Source organism: Amborella trichopoda, chromosome 4 (assembly GCF_054954075.1).
Source record: "Amborella trichopoda isolate Santa Cruz 75 chromosome 4, AtrichopodaSantaCruz75HAP2 v2.0, whole genome shotgun sequence".
NCBI classification, from domain to species: domain Eukaryota; kingdom Viridiplantae; phylum Streptophyta; class Magnoliopsida; order Amborellales; family Amborellaceae; genus Amborella; species Amborella trichopoda.
This window is the reverse complement of record NC_142339.1, coordinates 15,523,518-15,545,072: the sequence shown is the minus strand read 5'-3', so window position 1 is coordinate 15,545,072 and position 21,555 is coordinate 15,523,518. Positions and strand designations below refer to the sequence as shown.

The window sequence follows — 21,555 nt, the reverse complement described above, 5'->3', positions numbered from 1 at the left end:
TGTCTCTATGAATGATTTTCAATACATTAGTAACTCTTTGTGCCCCGGTAGAGCTTTTCCTTATTAATTTTCCTTGTATACACAATTCACATACTTTTGATAAATCTCATTTATAATTTTGAAGGATCCCATATTTTTTAGTCTTTCCATTCTATTAAATCCTATGTGCCCTAAACGCATATGCCATAAATACGCATCCAAACCATTCAAAGAGGAGACATAAGCAACCACTTCTTTTATTTTAATGAGTAATGTCACAACCCCACCCCTTACCGTCCCTGCCTGACCCATAAAGGGTTAACCTGTGATCTAATAAACCACTCTTGAAATAAATAAAATAAAATAAAATCGATTCTCAATTGCTACCTCTTCAAATACAATACTTTATTTAACAAACAAAACTAGACTTTATTGCTTTATGGGAAGAAAAGATCAAAACATAAATAAAAATTTAAAAAGGCAAAATTTTCGAAGAAATTACCTCAACCGGGCTTACTACACCTCACGTCGAGTCACCTCCTTCCGATGGTGATCGGGATCTATCATTGGTATTTTGATTTCCTACTATGGCAAAAATCTACTCAATGACTTAATCTTGATCAAACTTCTTAGCTTGATTTTAGAGAGATGAGAGATGGATATCAAGAGAGATTTTAGAGTGATGAGAGATAGATATCAAGAGAGAATGAGAGATTTACTAGCTAGGAGTTCCACCCCTTTGACACCCATTAAGTATGACACCACCTCAGATTTGGTGTGCCACCCAAAACAACTTAGAGAGGGAGATCAAAATTGGGGAAGGGTGCCACCCAAAACAACTTGGAGAGAGAGAAAAAAATTGGGTCATGCCTCCCCTTTGGGAATCCAGAGAGAGCTAAATTTGGGGTAGGAAGAGAGAATTCTTAAAGAGAGAGAAGAGAATACGTACGTATATAACTTTATGAGGGGGAGATTTATATGCGATAGATTTTGCCTAATTTTGTAGAGTCAAATCTCAACCGTCAATCTAGGGTCAAATCTCAACCGTCGATCTAAGGAGATTTGTGCTCTCAAAGATTTGACCCATTATCATCACGATTCAAAGAGGTGAGCTAGAGCCTTATCATCCATTTCTTAAATTTATTCCCATCAAATAAAGAAAATTTATATTTTAATATATCAAATCTTTAATTATTGGATTAACCAATCTTGATACAAAGATTTAGTAAATATCTAAAATGATCAACCTTATCACATAAGTTATAATAAATATCTTAAATATTGAAGCTTATCGCATAAGTTATAATAGATATATCAAATATTCAATCTTATCACATAAGTTGGCTATACATAAAAAGTTAAGCGAACAAAGAGGTTAAACATTCTTCCCAAGAAGGCTATGTAAATGGGTGGGGCGTGCCACCCTTTTGTGGCTACGTGTGGCTCCACCTAATCCACATGTTTTTAAATTTTGTGCCCCATATTCTATGGATGTTTTATATATTTTAAAAAATATTTTATTTCATATTTAAAATATTTAACTCTTATATTTTATTTGAAACATTGAAAGATTAATTTATCTTAATTTATAAATCCAAATGACAAAAATAAACTATCAAAAGATTCACAAAAATTCAAATAAACATTCTAAAAATCACATAACATAAAATTAATTAATTTTGATGGGAATCGAATCTGTTAGATCTAGAAAATTATCAATAACTGGGAGCACTCTACCTTCAACTGCGAATCACGATCGCTTAGCTTTCTCAAATTGACCCAGCAGTTCTCATGATCCACAATCCACTATACGGGCTCTTGATTGGACCACCAAAGTCAGCCAATAGACTAAGGGATGCAATCTTAGTTTATGGATTTCAGGTTATCCCCAAGAGACAAAAATCATGATCCTCTAGAACATGATGCAACCATGACTCTATGGTGTACAGGGGTATTCTCTTGCACATGTACATGCTTCACCCTCATTGATGAATCTCAAAACAGTTACCTATGTACATGACGTGTGATGATATAACGATGAGGTTTTAGCTTTGTCGCTAAAGGCTACATGTAAGGGCCACATGGTCCTTCGGCTCTCATCCATGCATACACCGACCTCATCGAGGGTTAACCCACTAAACCTTTCTCGGTTAGATCCCTATATCCAAGTATCTTTGGTTTTTCTAAGCCTCAACTGGCCTAGCTCCTCGAGCCTAGTCCGAGTATCAGCAAATAACATTTGCCTAGTATGGTCTACAAAAGAACCACACTCCGACTGAGTTTATGTTTCATAATTTTGTGATGTTGCCGAAAGTGTTCGATAATCTACCAAACTCCACGAAAAATATTAATATCTAACAAAGAGAATATAACATATATTCATAGATAATTATAAAAAAATTGCAATAAAAAACCAAAGGTTTAGTCTTAAAAAATGTTAATGCACAAAAATTAATAACAAAAAATATAAGTATTAGCTTTCCAACGGATGTTTATTAGTACACTTGAATCTAGATTAAAACAAAAAGGCTTCAATCAATATTCAAAATGAAGAGTGAAGCACGACGCATGTTGTTCAATGAACGTCACATTTTTAAAAGCTATGAAATTAATAAAATATGAAAACATTAAGAATCCAAAAATAAAAATAAAGCCAGTATCTTATTTTCCATTTTTAGGTTTGCACTTGTGTGATTAATTTAATTAAAAAAGAAAAACAATAGAATATTTATTTGAAACTAATAGCATATTTTTATGAAGAAAGGAAACATCAAAAAATTATGTACAAATTTGTTATTAGAATTTCTTAAAAATAAGTCATGCCTAAGTTTTATAATCATGAAAATTTATTTAAAGAAGTCTTTGTTATGATAATATTAAAAGAGTACTTAAATTTTTTTTAAAAATACTAAATTATAAATAGCAACTTCTCTCTTTTCTTTCTACATCCAAATTAAGCGGGCAGCAATTCGAAATGTAATCAGCAGAGTCAATGAGAATCGGATTGTGAAGGGACCCTTTTCAAAAATAGGGGCGCCGATTCGTCTCGGAGTTTGCAATTTAAACAATAAGGAACTATCTCGAGAATCGAGCGTGGGGCTTGAAGACCCTACCGCATTCCGGCGTTCACAATATTTTAAAGGAAAAATATCTTTATACCTCTAAGTTTCATTTCTTACTAGACCCAAAGTTTTAGGATATATCTTGATCCATGGAGATGCCTATCTAGGCCCACTTTACACATTTTGATTCTCTTTTTCTAGCCTAAACAAAATTTAAAAGACATGTCTTTGATTACCCAACTCGCTCTCCTCGTGTTTCCCTAATCCCTCTCTCTCTCTAAAAACGCACGAATGTGTGCCGCGAATTCTTTGTAACCCACCGTTAAATATATTGCGGTACCTCAATCACTGGCTGCTCACGGTGGAATTCGATTTTTTTCTATATGAGGCTGTTGATACTCTGAGGAGCCCAGTTTCTGCAATTTCTTATGCTAGAGGTCCCTTTCATTTCATCTCACTTTATTGCTCTCTCTCTAGATTCTCTCTCTAGACTCTGTCTCTCCTCTTGTTTTTGAGCTTTTGCATGAGGGTGGTCTAACCCATGATTGTGTGTATGGAGTTGTAGGAAGTAGGATTATACAATCCTGGTTAGTTTATGGATTCGGAGTAGAGAGAGAAAGACTTGGATCTCATTTTGTTGGAGTAGTTCAATCTGAGGTAGAGAGAGAGAACCCTGAGTTGGGTCACTTTTCCAGTTGCGGTTGAACCTTGGGTAGTTTTTGGATTTATAGTGGAAAGCAAAGTTTGTGGTTTTCTTCTGGTCTTGCATGAATTGGTATTTCTTTTTTAATCAAGATTAGAGAAGAAGCTAGTGTTCTTTCATCTAGGTTTACAAGGTTCATTTTTTCAGAGAGAGAAAGATTGAAGTTTGAAACTTTATTTTGATGGGTTCCTCTATAAATTTGATGAAATGTGAATAATTGCTCAGAATTTGAAACCCGAATGCACAATTCTTTGATGGGTTTTCTTTGAGGCCCTTCGTGCTGGTTCGCTGTAGAACATGGCGGCCATGGCTTGCCATTTCTGATAAGGTATGGTTCTCTCAATGCGAGAGATTGGGTGCTCTTAAAGTTGAGGATTTTATCCGATGGAGAAAATCCCTGGCTTCTTATAAAGCCCTTTGTCGCTTTCTCGTTAGTGGTAGGCCTCTGATTGGAATGTGGGTTCATCAGAACCAAGAGCTTGGGAATATGGTGTATGTCATGTGGGGCATTCTCTCTCTAGTCGCTTGTCGCATAATTTCTCAAGAACTCGGTCCTCAAGGCTTCAATAGCCCTCTACTTTGGGCCCGTGTGGTTGAAATAATTAGTGAATCAGATGGTTCATTGGTTTTCCATCTTCATAGTACAGAGATAGATCAGGACTACTTTTATCCTGGTTCTTTGAAGCCCATAAACAAAGATTGTGATGTTCTTTCATTTGAAGTGTAGCCTAGGAGAGGTGAAATTCAGGATTTTGATCGAATAACGAAAGGGAGGCTACTGCAGACTAAGAGCTCAGTTAACTTAAATAATGACCTTTCGAGGCTGCCTCAGCTGCGTGAGGAGAGAGAAAGTAGAGGTAAAAAGAGAGTCGATGGATGTTTATATACACATGGAGAGAGAGAGGTTATGCAAAAAAAATGGAGAGAGAAAGGTTTGAAAAATACATGGAAAGAGAGAAAAACAGAGAGAGGAGAGAGAGGTGGGTACGAAAAGACGTTTTTTAAAATTTGTTTAGGATAGAAAAAGAGAGTCAAAATGTGTAAAGTTGGCTTAACGGGTTATAAGAAATAATACATGACATCTCCATGCATCAAGATATGTTTTAAAACTTTGGGTCTAATAAGAAATGAAACTTAAAAACTGAGATATGGAGATATTTTCCTTATTTAAAATCATGAAAACTCATTAAAAACTTTTATTAGTTCTTAAAATTAAGAAATTCAGCTAGTGAAAGTATCTTTTTAGCTTATTATTGTGGGGCAGGGATATTATTATTTTGTATGTCTAGTAAAAAATGATTAAAAGTGAATATGTGACTCAAAGTCTTTGTGACCTATTTGTTATAATAAAAACATCCTATACAATGAAAAGTACAGTAGAGAATCACACTAAAACTAATGAATCATACAACATGGAGACGACACTAATAATTAAATTGTCACAATTCTTGATATAATATATCATCCAACTAAAAAAAAAAAAAATTGTTGTAGAACCAACCTCTAGTTGAAGAGATTCAATATACTTGACATAAAATAAATTCACATAGAGTTCGATAAGAATGAAGAACAATAAATATTACACATTACTGTTTTTCGAGCAAAACAAGAGGAGGCAATATGACTTCATTGTTGTTCTTTACTCTCTTCCACTAAAAAGCCTTGACATATTGGAGCCACATGAGCAATAGAGAAAGGAGAAGCTAGTTTGAGTGAGATGAGGCTTGAGAGTCACACGAACATTAGAGGAGGGAGACGCAAGGATACAGAGAGAGGATTAAGAGTCCCATGAGCAGTAGGTACTACGAAGCATGTGCTATTAAGAGCATTGAATATTGAATGAAACCATAATTTTTTAGGTACAAAAATGGAAAAAAGAAAACAACACATATAATTTATGAACATTTACTCCCTATAGAACAAAACAACTAGCAGCGCTTTCAATTCTAAAGTCTTAAAAGAAAACCAAATCTCCGCAAAATTTGAAGTCAAAGGTATCACTTTTGGCCTTGATCTAATGCCATTATTTTCCTTTTCTAGAGCTTACACTCTATAAATTTTCTCCTTTAAAACATTTCTTAGGTATGCCCATCAATTTAAAAAAGGAAAGGTAGATAATTCATTTTAAAATTAATTCAGTAAACCTCACACATAAAACCTATACTATGCTCAACTCAACCAAAACAGGCAAAGATCAACCACATACCACTTTTTGGAGAAGATTCGAGAAAACCTCTAATGAGATACTTACCTCTTTCTAGAAAAGATTACAAAAAAACTTCAACCGCAAAAATTTTGAAAAATATTAGAAAAAAGAATATTGTAAAGAGACTATTCAACAAAGAGAAAACCCAGGCAAAGACAGAGACTATTCACCAAAGAAAAAACCTTTATTGTAATATGTACCTAGTTCTAAAAAAGTTATTTTCCTCTCTCTGCTCACGTATATGCCCCCCATTTTTCTCTCCCCACTAAAATCTATCCATCTATTTCTACCTCCATCTTTTTTATACCTCTCTAAAATCTTTCATGTTGGTAACATATGCTAATTTAAAAAATAAATTCAGCCCTATCGAAATATATGGTTAAGAATACTTATGTATACATATATATATATATATATCTCTCTCTCTCTATATATATATATATATAAATTTTGCCTCTATGTATATTCCTTTCTCATTGTATCTCTTTTAGGAAGGATATCTCAAAAGAGTAATGATACTATGAGACCCTCTCACACCCATGTGAGTAAGATCCCAAATGATCACTATTAAATTTTGATATAGTTATCTAAAAAACTCATTCACCTAAGTCCCACACCCATGTCATAACTTTTCTAGAGATCTGTGTCAAAAGTTAATGGTAATCTTTTGGGATCCTACTCACATGGGCGTGGGAGGGTCTCAGAGTATCATTTCTCATCTCAAAAATATATTCTTTCTAAATCATCTCTCTTACATGTTTCTCTATTTCTTTCTCATCTTTTTCTTTCATAGCTAACTTAAAATCAGTCCTATATATTTTTTGCTCCATATTTTTCTCATCTATCTTAAAATCTCTCATACAACCTCTATCTCTCTCTTATTCACATACTTCCCCCTCTTTCTCTCCCCTAAAATCTCGCACATATATATATACTTATGTGTATATATATATATATCTCTCTCTCTCTCTATATATATATATATAAATTTTTCCTCTATGTATATTCCTTTCTCATTGTATCTCTTTTAGGAAGGATATCTCAAAAGAGTAATGATACTATGAGACCCTCTCACACCCATGTAAGTAAGATCCCAAATGATCACTATTAAATTTTGATATAGTTATCTAGAAAACTCATTCACCTAAGTCCCACACCCATCTCATAACTTTTCTAGAGATCTGTGTCAAAAGTTAATGGTAATCTTTTGGGATCCTACTCACATGGGCGTGGGAGGGTCTTAGAGTATCATTTCTCATCTCAAAAATATATTCTTTCTAAATCATCTCTCTCACATGTTTCTCTATTTCTTTCTCATCTTTTTCTTTCATAGCTAACTTAAAATCAGTCCTATATATTTTTTGCTCCATATTTTTCTCATCTATCTTAAAATCTCTCATACAACCTCTATCTCTCTCTTATTCACATACTTCCCCCTCTTTCTCTCCCCTAAAATCTCGCACATATCTATATCTCCTATTTTTCACCTTCTTAAATTTGAGACCTCTATGAGGCTTAAGAAAAACTATAGCCTTTCTCTATTCTCTACATAACAATAATCTTAGAAGAGATGTGTACTCTATCTCGCTCTTCAAAAAGATGCTCTCTCTCTCTCTCTCTTTCTCTCTCTCTCTCTCTCTTTCTTTCTTCCCTTAAAGGTAGGAATGTCTCTTACAACCACTATATAATTAGGGTTCCTTTCTATGTTTGCGACATATGCCCTCCCCTTAACTCTAGGTTAGTAATATAGTATAGATAAATTTGACTTGAGTGGCATGCCTCATCTGTTAGAGTTCCTCTCTTAAAAGTAAGTCTCTTCTTGATGTATTATAGAGAGCCTAATATTAAAGAGAAAAAGAAGAGAGATAAATTTATAGTTCTTCTTAGAGAGAAGGAGAAAGAGAGAGAAAAAGAAGCTTGCTAGAGAGAGGGAACAAACCCTCTAAGAGAGGAAAGAGCCTTAGATTGAGAAATCCTAGAAAATTAAAGTTTCTAGAAGAAGTCAGAGAGCTCAAGAAAGTTTGCATCTTGGAAGAAACTTGTAACCATATATTTTTTATTAGCGAATATGTCTTTTTCTCTTATAAATGTAGACTGAAAAGGTGAACCACGTAAAATGTCAGTACTAGTAAGTTTTTTTTGCTTTATTGCTTAATTTCTACTCATACACACACGCATATCATTTTTTTGTGTATTTTGTGTCCCATAAATTTGGATTCCACTGCGTACATCTTTATATGTGTAAGAGAGCTCAACTAAGTGAGCCAAGCAAATGGTATCAGAGCATGTTTTCCTTGACTTTAACACACCGCTCAATCATCCCTACCACCATTTGCCAGTGTAACGAGCTCAGGGGTCGTAGGATGCGTAAGGAAGAAAACCTCCTTGTAGGTTGGATCCCCTTAGACTGCAAAACAGAGTGTTTTGGGGCACGTTGTTAGTTAGAGACTGTCAGTGAATGGTCCCTATAAAAAGGTGGTCTTGTCCAACGGGCTGTTGGTCACCACCTCGACGAACAGTGAATCACTTTAACTTACCAAGGAGTCAGAGCTTGACCATCGACAGATACTTGATTACCGATTGATACTTGACCGCCGATGGATACTTGACCACTGACAGATACAATATTATCAATAGGTTGACAACATGTGAGAACCTTACTACTCATGAGTTGGTAGTCGCCAACGGATCCTTGATAGCCGACAAATCCTTGACATATGACGATCCTTGATAGGCGATGGATCATTGACTTTCAACGAATCTTAGACTGACAATGGAAGCATGACATATGGTAAATCTCCTTGACCACCGGTGAGAAGAAGAGAGGGGTGTGGAAGACAATGTGTGAAAATTAAAGATGGATTCCAGTATTAGGAGCATGACGATACTGCTCAATAGGAATAATTGGATCATCTAGAGGCCGAAGATGAAAAATCTTCTACAGTGTAGGGACTTGTACACACCCATTGAAGGGGTAGAACACAAGCCTAAAGGTATGACACACAACGAGTGGAAGGGACTTGACATAAATGCTCTGGAACTATTCAACAATGGTTGGAAGAAAATTTGTTCCACCATGTGTCGACGGAGACATTCGGCAAGTCACTGTGGGATAAGCTACATGACCTATACGAGATAAAAACTGCCAGAAATAAGGGGTTCCTGATCTGAAAATTGGTGAATACGAAATTCAAGGATGGGGGATCCATTGCCAAGCACTTGAATGAGGCGCAAAGCATTATTAACCAACAACCAACTCATAACAATGAAGTTGATCCTAGAAGATGAGCCACATGCTCTATTTTTTCTCGGTTCACTGCTGAATAGTTGAGAGACCATGGCAATTTCTCTGAGTAACTCATTACTTGATGAGATAGCAACCATGAATCAGGTCACTAATAGCCTGCTGAATGGGGAGACGAGAAGAAGATTGTCTGACACATCGAACTCGCAAGCACTTACCACAAATCGAGGAAAGTCTAGGAATGGGGACCAAAACTGATCAAACTGATCTAATGATAAAGCTAGATCGGAGACTAAAATTGGGATCACATGTTTTGATTGTGGCAATGAATGACACATCAAAAAAGAATGTCGAAAGCTCAAGAAAGAGTGGAATGATGACAATACCAAGAATGATGGCAGGGAAACCATTGCAGTTACTGTAGATGTTGGTGAGGTCGGAGCTGCGAAATATTGAATCAAGATACCTGAGTATCATTTCATGTTGCCACATATAGATTCTATGTTGCTTCTTACAATGCGAGTTGGCTCTATAAAGATGAGTAACAATGGTTCTTCAAATATTGTCGGTAAGGGATATATACACATCAAGACTGATATTGGGATGAAGTTGGTGCTAAATAACGTCAAACATGTACCAGATATCTATTGAATATCATCTTAAGAGGGCATGAAGATGATGAAAGGTATCGCTTAATGTTTGGTAAGCTACATTGGAAGCTGACAAAAGGATCTCTTGTCGTAGCAAGATCAAGAATTGTTGTTCGCTCTACATAACTCAAGTGCAGGTTTCTAACGACAAAGTTATTGGTGCCATGGATTAGCCTTCATTAGACCTGTAGCACAAGCGACTAAGCTACAATGAAAAAGGAATGCAAATCTTAGCAAATAAGTATGCTCTTCTTAGTGTTAAGAATGCATTTCTAAACACATATTAACACTATTTACTAGGCAAACAACATAGAGTCTCTTTCTTTAGTAAGGGTTCTAAAGATACAAAAATTCATGATTTGGTGTATTCAGTTGTGTGTAGTCCCATGGAGGTCAAGTGGCTTGGTGGCACATCATACTTCATGTCATTCATTAATAATGCTTCAAGAAAGGTGTGGGTGCAAGATCAAGTGTATGAGATCTTTGAGAATTTCCATGTTAAGATGGAAAGAAAGACATGCAAACTGCTGAAGTGTCTCAGATTAGACAATTGCGGAGAATACATCTTAAATTCTTTCAAAAGCTATTGTGCCAAGTGTGTGATAAGGCACGAAAAGACAGTGTCATATACCCCCAACATAATGGTGTAATAGAGAGAATGAATCGCATCATTATAGAGCGAGTTGGGAGTATACAATCCTGTTGACATCCTCTCGAAATTCTGGCTAAGAGAACTCTTAAAACCCTTAATTTTGAGCTCGAATGACTTCAAAAACCTCGTAGGACATAGGCAATTTAGACCCAATATAATTGACTCAAACCTGCCCAAAACTATCTCAAGTTGATTTAGACTCCGAGAGATTTCCAACGGTCCAAGACTCGCCTAAATCGGACATACAGTTAAAACGATTCATTAAATAACAATTTGGTCCATGTGAAATCCAAGTGTCAAGCCTCGAGGTGGGTCACGATGCCCAAATGCGACCTGATGATGCAAGAACTACCTTTCTCTAATTAGATAGAGCCAAAAAACTCAAGATAAATCTGAAAAAACCAAAAAATTAAAGAAAAAATACCAATTGAAACCTATAAATACCCCCTGAAGAACCCAAAATGTGACATCAGAAATCCCCAAGCAATCCTTAAAAAATAGGATATAGTTCTTAAAATTAGAAAAAATATCCCAAAAAATTATGGAAAACCTGAGAACTTAGATTCTACCTTAGGACATCCCAAAATCTTAGAAAACTAACGAAGTTCTTTCCAAATCTTCAAAAAAGTCTAGGTAGACCCTACCTAAAATTTCCAAGCTTTTCCCCATGCCTTAGGAACCCTACATCTTTGCCAAAGAACCTTATATCTACTAATTCCAGTAAGCATAAAGCATAAAAAAAGAGAGGAGATGGTGACACAAATCATAAGAGCGGTCTAATTCAAGCCTGAAACTCCGGGTTTCGAGTCCCTGGAGCTAAGTATTTATTTTTTTGCTTATTTTAATTTATTTTCTTTATTTAATTCTCTGTTTTATTTTATTTATTTTTTAAAACTTGATTTACAGACATGTGAAAAGATTATCATATTCATTTTGTTAGCTGATCTTTTTCATATTATATAGACATGTGGAAAGATTATTATATTCATTTTGTTAGCTGATCTTTTTCATATTATATCCATACTTGTATATAAAATCAATTTCAATTAGTAGCACTAATAAGAATTGTTAGATAATGGTGAGAATATGAAAATAAGGAAGATATAGAATGTAGTCTACTACAAGGGTGCGGTTTGCATAACGTGTCAACCTTAAGGGGCCGATTGGATACCTGGAAATATATTGTATGTAAAATATATTACTGACGTAATACATTATGTGCAAATGGATTGTTACTATTTGGGTAGTATTTGGATGCAACCTGGGAAATTCATGGCTATTGTTTGGCTATGTCTGGAAGAAATATGGGAAATGTATTACTAACATTTTCAAGGCCTTACCTATAAACTATCATTTCTGTCTCTTTTTTGTTACTATATTATACTGAAATGCGGAATTAAAGTTATCATCACATCATTCCAAAAATATTTTTCGATAATAACATCATCACCATTCCTAAAAGATTTTCTAATAATAACTTAAACAATTCTAAAGTCATCATCACACAATTTCTTACTTAGTTTGCACGCTTTTGGCACTTACATAGAATCACATGTCTTCTAACATGATTAGACTTTGGTTTCAACATGATAAGTCATTGGAATAACATGTTTTTAATTTGATAAGCTGTATTTTTATTTATTTATTACAGAAGTCTTTCAAATGTCTATCTATATAATTTCAAATAAGCAATAAATCCATGATACCAAATTAAAAATTGGTCCAAGTTAAAAAATGGAAAGAAGTTTGATTAGTAAACTAGAAATTTTGATAATTGTAGTAGAAGATTTTGAGGTATTTTAGGAAACTGTCGAGCTGCAAGTCTCGCGTGCAAGTCGAGCGAGAGCGAGAGGCACTGGTAGTAGCACCTTCCTCTGCCTATGGCAGTGCAGTTGTCAAGATGAAAAGAGATATCTTATTTCAATTGAGCTTTTACTAATCTCTTCTATGAGGATTATGTTGGGTGAACTTTTTTTATTATAAATGTGTTGTGTAATTTCTTATGTTGGGTGAAATTTTTTATTATTATTGTGCTGTATGATTTTTCATTGATTAGATATAAAAAAAAAAAAAAATCCAGATGAGAGGAAGGGACTTAAAGATAAAGAGGGCTTTAAAGAAAAAGGAAAAAGTCCAGATGAGAGCAAGGGGCTTAAAGATAAAAGGGGTTTAAAAAAAAGGAAAAAGTACAGAAAAGAAGAAGGGGGATAATGAGAGAGGGATGCAAATCGGGTCCAAGAGAGAGCGGACGGGCTTAGAGAGGAAGGGAGCACCTATGCAAACCGAAACCAGGTTCAAGAGAGAGGGGACGGCCTTAGAGAGGGAGAGAGCACCTATACAAACCGAGTAGGCGGGTTGGTATTTTATTAAACTGGGATATGGCAGAGAGACCCACGCAAAAGATTTCTAAAGATTACTCGTCAAGCGAGTAATAGATTTTTGACATTTCACCGCCCCTAATGTATTTCATGAGTTTTTGGAAAATCTCGAGTAATCTTTTTCCATTTCCTTAATATAAAGTGTACTCTCGTAATCGATTGTCACGTAATAGATTTTTAGGTACCCAAACGGCTCTTAAACTATTCAAAATGTACCCAAACCGTGGAAATGTCATATTTCCTCGTATGGAAATATCATATTTCCTCGTATTTGATTGTCACGTGATAGATTTTCAGGTACCCAAATGGCCCCTAAACTATTCAAGTAAGTTTCACCTCCAAATCATTTCAAAAGACACTAATTTTAGTTTAAAAAATTTCAACAATGACCTAAAAATCTATTTCACACTTAATTATGAAATTTCAAACTAAAAAAATGATGCAAATCTAGTATATCTACATACACTTAAAAATCATGAAGATCAATGGTCTAGATAATATGTTACAAGACACACCATGTTAAGGACATGAAATCGAGCTCATCTATTGAAGGATGTTTCAGCGTCAAAAAATACATATTTTGATAGATTTTTTGAGGCGTGCACTACTTCTATAGTATAAGGACGACACCTTAGAGAAACCATTTTCTTTAGATGATTGCATTTCAAACTGAAGACCGTGTCTTAAACCTCAGACAAATGTGTCTTAAAGATGCGACTTGGGTGTCCCAAATCATAGACGTGCATGTTAGACCTTTGTGGCGCGATCCTCCTAGTATAGTATGATGCCGGAGCCTACACTCCGGAACGTGTCAGACACATGTTTCATTGCATTGATTATTTAATTGACTACCATTTGCAGAGAAATTGCAGCGGAATACTCTTAAGAGGGTTCAACAAATATCTAGGGAACTATTTAAGGGAATCTCTGAAAGTTTGGGACTTCAATCGTGCTACATAGAGAGAGCTTTCAAGCTAGAGGAGGGGCTCCAAATTTTAATCTGCAACTACTATCCTCGTTGCTCTCAACCAGAACTAGCAATGGGCCTCACTCCGCACTCTGATCATGGGGGGCTTGCAGTATTAATGCAGGATGAAGTTGGTGGCCTACAACTGAAACATAAAGGGAACTGGGTACCTGTCAGTCCTCTCCCCAATACCTTCCTTGTTAACGTTGGCGACCATCTAGAGGTATGTCTATTTCTAATTTCTTACAGTCTTCTTATTATGAATTTTGTCTCTCTCTATTGGATAAATCATCATCATCATTATAGCTTTTTTCAATTAATTGGTGTTGGCTACAAGTCCGTTCATTATTCATAATAAGTTTTGACAAATTTTATGTTGATTGTCTACCTAACACAACCTTGCCCCTGTGTACGGGCATCTAATATTTGAGACTGATCGTAATAGACTGTAGCTTACCTTCCACAAAGACTCCTGCCATGTTTTTGGGGAGGACAAAACGACTAAAAAGGAATCAAGCAACACAAAAGCTACAAGAGAAATCTATTTTTTTTTTAATTTAGTAAAAGATTTAATGGTTAAGGATCCAATAATGACCACAGCTTGCAAAATTTTAGCAGTAAAAAGAATAGGATTACAAGGAAAAGTGGAACCATTTACAAAATCAAACAAACCTGATCAAATTAACCATTTCTTTCCTATTTTCACAATCATAGGGTGAAAACTAAAGCTCCGAGGAATCATTCACACAATATCACATTTTTCATAGTTGGGCACATTATATAGCGATAAAGCTCGAGAATAGTTTTCTCTTTCATAAGCCAGAAGATACATCCCAAATTTTAGTTAATAGAATCACAGTTGATCTTCTTGATGACCTCAAGTATTGGCATTTTATTATACTTGCTTCTATTTTTTTTTGGGTGAATAGAAGGGTAAGTCAGTGGGTATTTGGATCCCTACCTTTTAGTGAAAATAGAATCTGAATAAGGCTCGGTGGTACTACCGCAAAAGCCCCAGCTCATTCTCAACTATACTTGCTTATTTGTTCAATATTAAATACGCGCTTTTCTACATCAAAAGAAGGTGTCAAAGCAGATGATATTAGATTCATGAACAACTGATTGATATGGCCAACAGTAAACTTCTACCTTGAGTCCCTCTATGTCCTAAAAGTAGAATTTTATCTTCAATTCCTCTAAGTTTTGAAAGGCAACAATGTCATACTTTGTAGATCTGTTGCTAGGATCATGTTCTAATCCATACTAAAGCCAACCATTCAAGGATTATACAACATGACAACATAAAAAATCTTACAAGTTTTCCTGTTAACAACCTTTATTGAAGACCAACTTTTGTTTTGTGATGTCAAAAACAAAATTGATCATATCATAGATATTGAGCAATGGGATGTACAGGAGTGTGGAGCATCGAGCCGTGGTGAACGACGCAACAGCTAGGATTTCGATAGGTTTGGCTCATGGACCGTCGCTGGATGCTAGTGTTTCACCTGCACCCCAGTTGGTAGAGTACGGAGGCCAAGCGGTTGCATATCGTGAGATGTCTTATAGAGAGTACCTCGAGTTTCAACCGAGCCATCGCCTTGGGGAAAATCCTGTTTGAATCTTGTGAGGCTTTAAAATAGTCACTGTCATTTTAAACTGTTTCACTACTCATCATGTGTTGTTGTATAAATAAGCGAAAATTATATGTTGTTGTACAAATAAGGAAAAACCATGTCTATATCGTATTATTTGACCATTATCATGTGATGGTCCAAAAATATGCGATCTTTGATTGATCCTTTTTTATTTATTCTTTCAAGTTACCATCGGTCTGGACTGCATATGACATTTAGCTCTTTTATTTTATGACCATCTTAAATATTAAAAAATTGAGGCCTAAAAGCAGTCCGATGTTAGACGCCTGAAACCTTCAGCTCGGGGAGTGTTGCCGTGATATACTTATACAGCGCCGACTCATCGTTCATGTAAGTCTTCCCTGTACCATTCATGTTGGAGAAGGATTTCGGAAATAAATTTTCAGGGATCCATTAGGTAGACTGTGTTGATTTTGAATATAAAAATTAAAATAATTTTAAAACTTAAAATTGGTCTCTTGAGATTTTTTTTTACACGTCCTATTTCATATTTGGGAAAAGCTTATATAAAGTTGAGGTTCTAAACAATCAAATTAGAGCCTGCATCAAAAATTTCATTAGAAGAGATTGTTTTGATGCACAAATATCCTTAAATTGATCATCTCGACATCGAGATGCATGAACATAAGAAGAAAATTGATTTCAAGTTTTGGAAATAGTGTATTTTGAAATGCATTTTTTACCGTCAATTTTAAGATTTTCAAGTTTTCATAGATCTGTTGATCTACTCTATTTTTTAAGCTTTAAACTTTATAAATAAAGATAAAAATATATGTTAAGGCTATCACAAAGATTTCCAGTATTGAAATTACATTTTTTGACACTATTTGAAGGTAGGCTCTAATTGTGTAGAGCCTAGGCTTTATACAAAACCGCACCGTTCATATTTTAGTTGGTGATGTGGTGAATTTGAGGCGTCCCTGACTCGTACAACATTTTTCCATTTTTATATTTTTTTGGCCTTTCTGTTTACAGGGAGGAATTTAGACTTTTAATTCTACTTGTATTTTGTATTCACTAGGACTACATGCTACTAAGAGGGAAACAAATACATAAAATGTACCATTTATGGACGGGTGCCGTTTGCATTGAGCCTAGGCTCTAAACAATCAATTTCGGATCTACCTTCAAATAGTGTTAAAAATTTTTTCATTTTTTTTCTATAAATACCTTCAAAGTTCATTATACGGTCATGATTGTTTGGTAGTATTTTATTTTTTATTTTTTTTTCTACAAATCGGAATGATATAAAATTTGAAATGTGTATACATCTTAGTGAGGCACACCTAATAAAAATATAAAAAGTAATTCACGAAAAATAAATTGATCAAAATATCCTTGAAAAGATTTAGGGGTATTTTGGTCAATTTATTTCATGTAAAATATTTTTTTGATATTTTTTGTAGATTCGTCTATTTTTTGATGAATATACGCTCCATATTTCAGATCATTCTAATTTGTAAATAAAAAATAAAAAATGAAACACTACCGGATAGTCATGACCGTACGATGAATTTCAGATGGTGATGAGAGTAGGCGAGAAAACTATTTATTTTCACCTATAAGCGTTTTGTAGTATCTTTCATATATATATATATATATATATATATATATATATATATATATATATATAATTATTGTTAATTTTTTTTTAAAACAAAATAGCAAGAAAAATTTTGTTTTTGTAGCAAAGGAACTTTTTTTTTCAAAAAATGAAAAAGGCCTTAATTATTATTATTTTTTGAAAGCAAGATGGCATTAAAATAATTTTTTTTTTTTTGAAAAACAGGTGGTTTTTTTTTAAATAAAAATAAATTTTGTTTTTGTTTTTCTCTCTCGTACGCCCTAAAACACACACACTCTCTCTCTCCATCTTTTCTCCTTAATTTATCTCAATCTCCTTTCCGTAGATTAATATTCCCTATTTTCTCTCAATCTCCCTTCCCTATCCATCTCTATCTAAACCTTTCATAAATTTCCTCTCAAAAGATTGGTTGCTATCTAAGTAAATCTCTTCTCAAAGGATTAGTTGTTCTCTATTTCCCAAAATTCTCTTAACAACTCACACATCTCCTCCCACCTAACTTAAAGTCATGCACTATTGTTAAGAAAAATTGTCCCGTGAATATCAAAGAAGATTAAAATTGGTAACAAAATCTCATGAATATCAAAGAAGATTAAAATTGGTCACAAATGAGGTAGATCAACTCCAAAAGAATGCAAAGATGGATTTATTTTTTTTTCTTTAAAAAAATAATTCTTAGCAAGATATAGGAAATTTGAATGTGAACAAAGATAACCTAACCAAATTGTAAGCAACAAAAAGTAACTACAAAACTAATCTAACCAAATCGTAAGCACCAGAAAGCAATATATATATATATATATATATATAAAAGCACAAGCTTTATCTATCCAAATCATAAGGGACAAAGAACATAGATTTTTTTTGGAAAGAGAAAATGAGGATGTCACAATCAAAAAATCCATACAAAAATAAATAAACAAATAAATAAATCTAAAAAAATAGATTGAAAAAAAATGACAATGATGATAGTGGCCTTTATTTCCAATATAATAGACGAAGACCCAACCCAAATCTAAACTTGAGTGGGAAACAGTGCGCTAAAATTGCCAATATTGATGATTAGTTCATGAATTAAACGAAGTTATTGAACCTAAAATCCATTCCATTCTTAAATGTTACGCTTTACAATCTGGAACGCCCATTAAATCTTGTCGAGAGGGTCAAAGATAATCAGACCTCTCTCACATACCCTTGGTATTCTCATATTGACCCCTCCAACAACTGAGGATGAGAGAGAGAGAGAGAGAGAGAGAGAGAGAACAATAAATGGAGACAATAACCTCCCTTATCCAGAACCTCCCTTAGCCAGAACTTTTGTTCTGTTGCGCCTTCTAAAAATCCCAATTTGTTTTTTGGCTGACAAGCAGATAAACGAAAAAAAAAACTATGTTACAAAAAAGAAGTAAAAACAAGATTTTCTTATGAAAAAAGAACTTTTTTTCTCAAACCAAAGAGGATCTAGAAATTTTTTTTTGCACTGACCTAGCTAAAAATGACCCATAGTGGGCGCCAAATTATTTACGATACAAATCGGAGGGATCTTCCTCTTAAAATCCCTTCGATTTACATCCTAAAGAGCGCGCAATATATGTAGAGTATTCACAACTTTATTTATGCATCCTCTATAATAGAATTCCTCCATCATAAACATCAAATCTCTTTGTATGGTTTATCTAAAGTGTTGGAACAAAATGAGGAGAAAGCCATCAGGTTAAAGAGCCTTGTCCCCAAACAAACTAGACACAAAATTTTTTAATTTCCTCCTCAGAGGAGGGTCTTTCCGACCATTTCTTCTTCCAATCTTCTCCAATAACGAATCAATTTTTTTCTCTAGGGCTTTTCGTATTTACCCTCCACTACTCCATCAGTTATCTTTTCATTCGCGGTCTTCTTACCAACTTGATACCTCTCCAATAATAAATAACCTTCTTCCAACTAGGAAACAATATTTACAAAAATTGACAAATATTCAATCAAGGCTGGCAAACCTCACGATACTTGTTGAGAATTAATTTATTTGCATATAACGCATATGTTGTTTTATTAAAGGAAAGGGTTTATATAAGTGCGAGGTCTTAAACAATCAAATTAAAGCACACCTCAAGAATTTCATTAGAAGACGTTGTTTCAATGTCTAAAAATCTTTAAATTGATCATCTCAACTCAATATGCATGGGCATGAGAAAAAATTAGATTTCAAGTCTTGAAAGTAGTCCATTTTATAATGCATTTTCGAACGGTCAATTTTCAAGATTTTTCAATTGTTCATAGATCTGCTCAATGATTGAGCCTCAATCTACACTTTCGTAAGCTTTAAATTTTATAATTAGATATGAAAATAAATTCTCAGACCATCACAAAGAGTTTCAATATTAAAACATCTTTCGATACTATTTGAAGTCATGCCTTACTTTGATTGTTTAGGACCTTGGCCTTATACAGACCACACCCTTTATTTAAAGCCCTTTTATTTATAATTTCAACCATCTCGTTTTGCAACAAAGCACAATATGAAAAAAATCACGGAGCACAATATTTATAGGACACGGTTTATATGTGTCCATGTAAAAATGAGGCACATCTTAGAAATCTATTTTTGAGATGGATTTTTTGACCTAATTTTTTTTAGGACATGTAGTTTTCAATATGGAGATAATGAATATAAAAAAATAAATAAATTTTAAAAATTAAAAATAATAAATCTATTAGAAAAACATTTAAACTATTAGTGTCAATTATTTTTGATGGACCACTTATTTGCATCCATTTTCAAAATGGATGTTTTATACCTCGGAAACAGTCAATGTAGAAATACAGTCCTGGCCGCATAAAACAATTTTTAATATTTTTTTTAAAACAACTTTCCATATTTATAATATTTGTAACGTGTCATCCAGCTTTATATAAATGACAACCAAGCATGAAACAAAGAAGGCTAATGGACAACCTTGGTCACGTGGCACCCGCCTTGAAGGAAGGAAGACAGAGATGGGCCTTCAAAATGAGTGTGACTGGTTTGCACTATAATGGATCACTCACAATTCTTTTACTTTAATAAGTTGTAAAAAGCTTGAAGTTGAAAGGCACTCACACTATGACTAAATATGTATTTTTTAAATTGAAAACGTAAAAGGAATTGTAAAGAAATATGTTTAAATATGTATTTCTAAAGATTTAAGACGGAGGAGTTTATACAAGTTGTCTATTCTTTAATGAAAATCGACTATTTTAGAAAATGAAAAAGTTTATACAGGTCGTCGAAGTGACCCATACAGAAGTTCTATTGAAAAATGTCATTTGAATGTTAACACTGTTGTTTAAAAAAATGGATCGATGATCCAGATGGCCCATATGGAAAATTGTTCTGATTCGGACGTCCAGATCGATGAGTCAGCTGGATTGGTTGGATCCAGCCTTAAAAATGTTCAAATAAAAATTCACCAAAATTTCTTAAAACTCAATCTTTTTAAGATTCCCAAAAACAAAATGGCATACTGCATTACGATTTTTCATTATTTTAGCAAAAAATTTAAATACTGAGAATGTGTTTCATGTCCTAATATGTTGTCCACTAGAATCGTTTCACAGTCAAAATGGAGTTTAAAATCCATTTAATTGCTCTAAAAGGATCTTTCAAACTGAAATTTTTATTTGTTTAATCTCCAATGCCTTGCACAAAATGGTTCCATTTTATAGGTCTGAGTATAAATCTAAAAGAACTACAATGCACAAAAAAAAATACAATGCACAAACCCATTTATTATATTATGGCATCTAACAGAAGAAAAACTTTTCTTTCGTATGAAACTCAAAGAAAGATCTAGATAAATTATCCTCAATTTAATGATTTAGACCATTTTTTGAGCTCTAGTATTTTTTTTAAATTAACTTTTTATAATCATTGATACTCTGAGTATTTCAGATAAAAGGAATCCCTATAGGATTCCCTATGGAGATTAATATGCGTACAAACTTAAAATGACTTACAAAATCATCTACTCTTTGAGTCAATTTAAAGAATAAATAGACAAAAGAGAATTAAATATGGCTTAAAGAGTACGGTATCTTGGTATAACTACCTTATACATGGGTATGCAAGTTACTCATGATTGACATTACGAGTAGCTTACGTTTTTTTTTGTGTACGGTTTGTATAGAGCTTAGGTCCTAAACAATCAAATTAGAGGTTATTTTTAAATAATGTCGAAAAATACAGCTTTAATATTAAAATAAATAAAAATAAATAAAACAAATATGGAAGTTTACCATTTTTAGTTAAAAATTTTAATGTAGGAAGGATGTGGGGATGAAAGCCCCAGTGGTAAAAGGGTATAAAGATAAAGGTGCCCATTTAATACGATGGAGTTGGGCCCAATCCTTTTTAAAGAGGTGGGACAACTGGGTAATAAAATATAAAAACTAAAAACGAAAAGTTAAAAGTAATAGAAAATCGTTTAATGGAGGTGGG

General features: G+C 33.9%; 1 protein-coding gene across 2 annotated transcripts in view; it reads left to right on the top strand.

The window, feature by feature from the left end:
• The window catches only part of LOC18423273 (protopine O-dealkylase), a 39,996-nt gene extending 24,331 nt beyond the window's left edge, over positions 1-15,665 (top strand). For both annotated transcript variants that reach the window (XM_020673086.2, XM_088863755.1), the window contains exons 3-4: positions 13,736-14,064; positions 15,258-15,665. In XM_020673086.2, the coding sequence (XP_020528745.1) occupies positions 13,736-14,064; positions 15,258-15,299 (371 nt within the window). In that variant the 3' untranslated portion in view covers positions 15,300-15,665. The remainder of the gene's footprint in view (positions 1-13,735; positions 14,065-15,257) is intronic.
• Positions 15,666-21,555: the final 5,890 nt, after the last annotated feature.